We start from the raw sequence: 5,912 nt of genomic DNA on the forward strand, positions 1-5,912 counted from the left end.
TCCATAAGCTCAATCCAGGCCCACGTAGGGCTGGCCAGGGCTTGTAATCTAGACCTGCGCCCAGCCGGGCCCATGATCACCCCTAGGCTCATCAAGAATCACACTTTTTTATCAATACACTTGTAGTCTTTACTCTTTACATTATTATTTGTTTGGAATAATCATCATTATTGGTATAAATGCTTATCAATCTTTAAAAATGGACCAGACAGCAAACTGAAATGTGGATGGTTCAATTCAATCTACTTGATTGGTCTGGGCCCATGGCAAGCCAACATTGTGGTCTAAAGAGTAGCTAGAAATATTAAAGAAAGAACTATGTTAGAAGGAACTGTCACTAAATCAATATTGCTTCTAACCATGCAATAGCAAGACTAGAATTACTAACAGCTCTAGAGTTAGATGATTTCGGTTAAAATGCTTGAGCATATTATAATATTTTTTTGACAAATAGCATCATATAAATTTCTCCAATAGCTTTCCATCTGTAGATGCTGATAGAACAAAGGATTCAACTTCAGTGGGCATTTAATAAAAAGAACCCCCCCAAAGGGGTCTGAAGTATCCTCTAGGATGATCAACACAGCAGTAAATGGTGCAAGTGATGCTGGAGAATCCCGCAAAAGGAACAATTGAGCAGAGGATGTGGATAGAACCATCAGAAAATAAAACAAAATCTGCAGAACAACATAAAAACAATTCACAGATTTTATGGCATATCAATCTAAGCATAGTCACTATTCAACTTAGCATATAATGAATGAACAAACAATTACTAAGTAAGACGCCAGAACAAATGTTGGTAGAAATTGAGACCACATAACAAGGAAAAAAATAATGTATTGTTTGAGAAGATCATATTTATTTTAAGCAACCAGGTCCAGAGCTGGAATATTTATTTTGCAATGAAATCTGTTCAATGGACTCAACTGAACTACAGGGCATCAAAATTTTCACTTCTTGCTTCTTTTGGTGATTAAGATGTTCAATTAGTTTAATATGTGAGAAAATGTAGTGTTAGGCAATATATTGCAGGTGATACTATTATCTTTCTTGAAGGAGAGGAAAAAAAATCTCATAAATTTGGTGAAAACCTTGAAATGTTTTGAAGCTATTAAGGGTCTGAAAACTAATCTAACTAAAAGCAGTATAATGAGTATTCACATTCCTCAGAGGAGATGTGCAGGATGAGGGGGTAATATGGAAAAGTGGCCTGTTAAGCATCTTGGTCTACCTTTGAGTGGAAATCCCAAAGACTGTTAGTTTCCTGGATCTTGCACTGTACAGGTGTGAGAGGAGATTGTATCAGTGGAAGATGAATTATTTCTCAAAAGGTGGAAGACACCCTCGTAAAGGCAAACCCTTTCCAACCTGCTGACTTACTTTCTCTATTTAAAGCTGCAGCCAAGGTGAGGAATCATATAAGGAAGCTGCAAACGTGATTATCTTTTGGTGGGAGGTAGTTATAGAAGGGATCATTTAGTTAGGTGGAAAGTGCTCTGCATGTTAATGGAAGGAAGGCGGCCTGTGATTAGGTCATCGGCTTGAAAGGAATATTTCCCTACTGGGTAAATGGCTTTGGTGCTTCCCAATAGAACATGATAGACTTGGGTCTCTATCATTCGAAGCAAATATGATAAGAACAGCAATGGATGGGACAACAGCTTATCCCTGAGCATATTCTCTTTGGCCAATCCTTGGAAAGACATCAGCGAGATAGCCTGGATTGTGGTGCACCACACTGTCCCCCTACCAAGTGACACATTTGAGGTCAAACTTCTAAGGAATGAGCTTCTCATCCCTCATGCAATCCACCCAATACAATATGGAATCCAACATCTCATAAGTCATCGTGAAACCAAGCCGATCAACCTTGTCTCGAGCTGCCAGTAGCTTTGTTGGGAACCGGAACAGGACATCTAAGAATGTCCAATTAGCCAGATCTCCTATCTTGGTTGGTCGTACGCCCTCCTTCACCACAATGTCTTCCCACACACTTTCCTTGTCTGCCATGGAAGTTGAAAATAGAAAATCTTGCGAGAACATGTCTTCTTCTGCCTGCAATCCAAACTTAACAGCAAGGGCAGGCCAGATCTGCTTCCATGTGAAGCTTGGACCATTTACTGCGTTGAAGGCTTGGCCATCTGTTGAAGATACATTATCATTCGTTGATACCCATATATGTTGCTCAGCAACAAGCCTGGCATCTGAACCATCTATGTAGACCTCCTCCCAACACTCTCTTGCACCTCCAAATACAAAGGGGAGGTGGAGATGTTTGCATATCGTCCCATAGATGCAGAGGCTACCGATGAAGTTAAAAGCAGTCCTGTGAGAACTTCCCAATATTAACCCTGGGCGGTGCACTGACCATGCCACTTTACCCCTTAGTTTCTCAATTAGCAAGTCCTCTAGCATGTAATAGAAATTATGGCCTTCATTGACTCTGGGACTCTCCTCGTCGTAGCGTCGCACTGTGTTGTCAAAAGGTCCGCTAAGAGATACATAATGCTTGGTCCCAGTCTGAAGAGAGACATGCTTCAATGCCTTAGCTTTGGGGAGAATAGCATTCAAGGCATTAGACATCATGGCCTTGTTCTGATCGCAACACTCCGACGAGTCCAGAGGGAACTGGCTGGCCCAAGTGACCCAAAAGATGTGGGTCGCCCCATCTAGGGAAGAGAGCTTCTGCACAGTTTGTACAGGGTCTAGGAGGTCACACGAAATGAACCTGTAGTTACGATGTTGAATGGGGGTGAAGAAATCAGGCTTGCGAGCAATGCCATATACCTTCCACCCAGATTTGGCTAATAAGTTGTTGGCAATCTCCTTGCCAACGAGCCCGGTAACCCCGAAGATGAGCGCAACACTTTCAGCAACGTCTTTTTTGGTACTGATTGTAGTTGTTCCTTTGCCTGCCATCGGCATAGGAAAGGTCATACAATTTGAATCTTGTGAGGCTTAGACTAGTAATGACAGTGACCCATGCATCTTTTGTTGCTGGGATCTGATCTGTCCACTGTGCCATGGACGGAGATGTGGGAGAAGGTTAAGGTCATGTGAATGGATTTGATTGGGGACACAGCTCCGTCCACAGCACAATAGACACAGCAGATCCCACCAAGTGATTTCCCCGTCACCTCATCCCTGATATTTAGTCGAACAAAACCACCCCGAAATTGTAATTTGTACACATCGCACTTCTTTGAAACACAGTCCAGAATGACAGATATGATAAATTTTTCCGAAATAAGCATTCAGTCAAGAATTATAATTCAAATCAAGTTTGAAAATTCGTTTTTTCCTCAGAAATGCAAAGCAGAGAATGGGCATCCCTATGTAGACAAAACGTGTAATGGATGCAGAGAAGGAAAGGGGGGCCACTGGATTAGAACGGAACCTGGAAGGGTCCCCATTAGCAGCCAACGAAGGTTCCACAATTGACGCTCCAAATGTATCAGGATACGCTGTTGAGCATCGGATCTCCTGAGTCCTGATATCAGTACCAGCTTCGCGTGTGTTCCCAGGAGGCTAACCACACTAAATCAGATTCGCCTGCTACCCCAACCAGTTCAAGAATTCGAGCCCTTCTTCAAATGCAGCTGGGTACCGATTCTCTGGCGCAACCCTACAGCTGACGGCGATAACAATGACATTACACAATTTGGTGAAATCATTTCTCCCCGAAATTTGATAATCAACAAGAATTTTTTTTGGGTAAATTCTCTGGCGCAACCATTCTTTTGATTAACTCAAAATTTAATGCACAAGAGAAAGAGTACTCTGAATTCGCCTTTAGACCGTCTTTGTTTTTCCAGCTACTGTTGTAAATTAGGGCAACCGGAAAAACATAGAAGCGGATTTGAAAGTACATCTAGACGACGACGTTCTCCATCGCAGCCTCGCAGGGTTACACAGGGTTCGAAAGGTGAGGGCTAAAATTCTTATGTGTGTCAATGTAATCACTTATGGGAAAATAATTCAACAAAATTAAAAACATAATAAGTTATTTAAAATAAGTACCTTTTTAACAAGTACTAAATCATCAAAGAGGGCCTAAACCTTGTTAAGAAGTACTTCTTTTAAGACATTGGACCACATATTAAGTGATTTTTAAGTACTTATAGGTCTTTGGTAAAAAAGTGGTGAAAAATACTTTTTTTAAAGAAGTACTTTGAAAAAGTGACTTCAAATTGACTTTTTTTAAGTACTTCTCCAAAATATTAAGATGAACCAATCCCACAAATTTGTATAATGATTAAAATAGCCCCACGAGGTTATACTTCCCCCTTCTCCACTCATCAAATCCTCAAACCCTAGTAGCAACGGCACACCAGTTACAGGTCCACCCGCAATGATCGACGGTGAGGAATCGTGGCCGATGGACCTATCATTTGGCCTCTTTCTTCTATGCTTTGAAGTTAGATCTCTGAAACATAGCTTGTAGCTCGATCTCAGATTTCTAAAACAGAGCTCGTAGTTTGATCTCAGATCTTTGAAACAGAGATCGATCTAATCATCGTCACCATTCCAGTGTCGAAGAATCAAAAGAGAGACGTTCAACTACTGCTGGTTCTCTTTTGGAGAGGAAGATGAACAATGTCTTGTTCGTGATTTAGTGGTTATAGAAGAACAAAAACAAAGGAGAAGAAGAAGAAGAAAAGGAGAGAGAGAGAGAGAGAGAAAGAGAGAGAGAGAGAGACTAAGGAGAGGTTGTCGACGCTCTCTATCGCTGGAAGGGAGAATAGGTGAGTTGTAGTGGCAACAACCTTCCCCCTCTTCATCATCATCTTATTATTATTATTATTATTATTATTATTATTTATTATTATTACTGCTACTACTATTAATTTTAGTATATTATTATTATTTTTATTATTATTATTATGATTAATTATTATTATTATTGTTATTGAAAAGTATTGTATATATGTATAAGAAAAATGAGGGCTAAAATTGTCATTTGAATAAATATAAGCACTTATGAGGAAAGTAGCTTACCAAACATTCTCACCCCAATAAGTACTTAAAAACATAATAAGTGATTTGAAAAAGTGGATTACCAAATAGCGTAAAGGGTTGTTAAAACAAGTACTTCTAAGAAGTATTTGTGAAACAGGGCCTTAATCATCAAACGGGGCCTTAATCAATTAGCTAAACCATAAGGGTAGCTTAAGAAATTTACCCTCTTTTTTAAATAGATTCAATTAAAATAAAGAAAAAGTTTAAAATATAAATAATATTTTAAATAGAATGATGTTTTATAAGGGCAGGTTACCATTACTGGTGACTAAGTGAAGGATTTTAATCACATCTCTTTAGTTATCGTTCTTCCCAATTTTCAAGGCAAACCTTTGGTAAGAGGATTAGTTAAATTTTTAGTTGACCTTACATAAGTTATAGTCAATGATTAAAATTTTGTCACATATCGACTAATATGTATTGTATCGGAGCTTTCTCGATAAGCCCCTATAGGGGGTGTTTGGGATTGGCAAGTGGTTCAAAGGGTAGATTGTCCTTAAACTGGCCCCTCTCAACCAGTTTCAAAAATAAAAAATAAAAACATAAAAAATAGTACAGATACAGGCCAATATACCAGTATCGATATTTTGAACATTGGCTATAGTGATGACTTTATCTTAAATTAGTTGACTTACAAATTCATGCCTCAGACTTATATGCTTGGACTTACCATTGTAGGTACCATCATAGGCTCTCGACAAAATTGCTTCACTATCACACTAAATGGAAATTTAAGGCATAGGATTAGGCCAATATTTTATATCCAAAAATAGATTCCTAATCCATTCAGCCTCTTTTCTAGTAGTCATTACAAGGTTATGAATTTGGATTCCATGGTCGAGTTAGATATGCAAGTTTGTCTCTTGAATGCCTAAGAGATCGCACCCCCA

The 5,912-nt window shown here is 39.2% G+C and overlaps 1 protein-coding gene across 2 annotated transcripts; it reads right to left on the minus strand.

Moving 5' to 3' along the window:
• Positions 1-321: 321 nt before the first annotated feature.
• LOC148852116 (NAD(P)-binding Rossmann-fold superfamily protein) lies at positions 322-3,962 on the minus strand. Of its 2 annotated transcripts, XM_088942429.1 has the most exons (4): positions 3,783-3,962; positions 3,401-3,634; positions 1,235-2,915; positions 322-677 (listed from the first exon to the last, which is right to left on the minus strand). In XM_088942429.1, the coding sequence occupies exons 2-3, from the start codon at positions 3,414-3,416 to the stop codon at positions 1,780-1,782; spliced, it is 1,152 nt and encodes a 383-aa protein (XP_088798555.1). In that variant the 5' UTR covers positions 3,417-3,634; positions 3,783-3,962; the 3' UTR covers positions 322-677; positions 1,235-1,779. The 2 variants fall into 2 exon arrangements, with proteins under 2 accessions (XP_088798555.1, XP_088798553.1); XM_088942427.1 differs by lacking the exons at positions 3,401-3,634; positions 3,783-3,962 and having other exon boundaries at positions 1,235-3,393.
• Between the last annotated feature and the right edge of the window lie 1,950 nt (positions 3,963-5,912).

Source organism: Nelumbo lutea, chromosome 5 (assembly GCF_056320005.1).
Source record: "Nelumbo lutea isolate HS-2025 chromosome 5, American lotus-T2T, whole genome shotgun sequence".
NCBI classification, from domain to species: Eukaryota; Viridiplantae; Streptophyta; class Magnoliopsida; order Proteales; family Nelumbonaceae; genus Nelumbo; species Nelumbo lutea.

Bases quoted from the DNA above. Each gene is read 5' to 3' on its own strand.
- LOC148852116 (XM_088942427.1), bottom strand. From the start codon at position 2,940: ATGACCTTTCCTATGCCGATGGCAGGCAAAGGAACAACTACAATCAGT.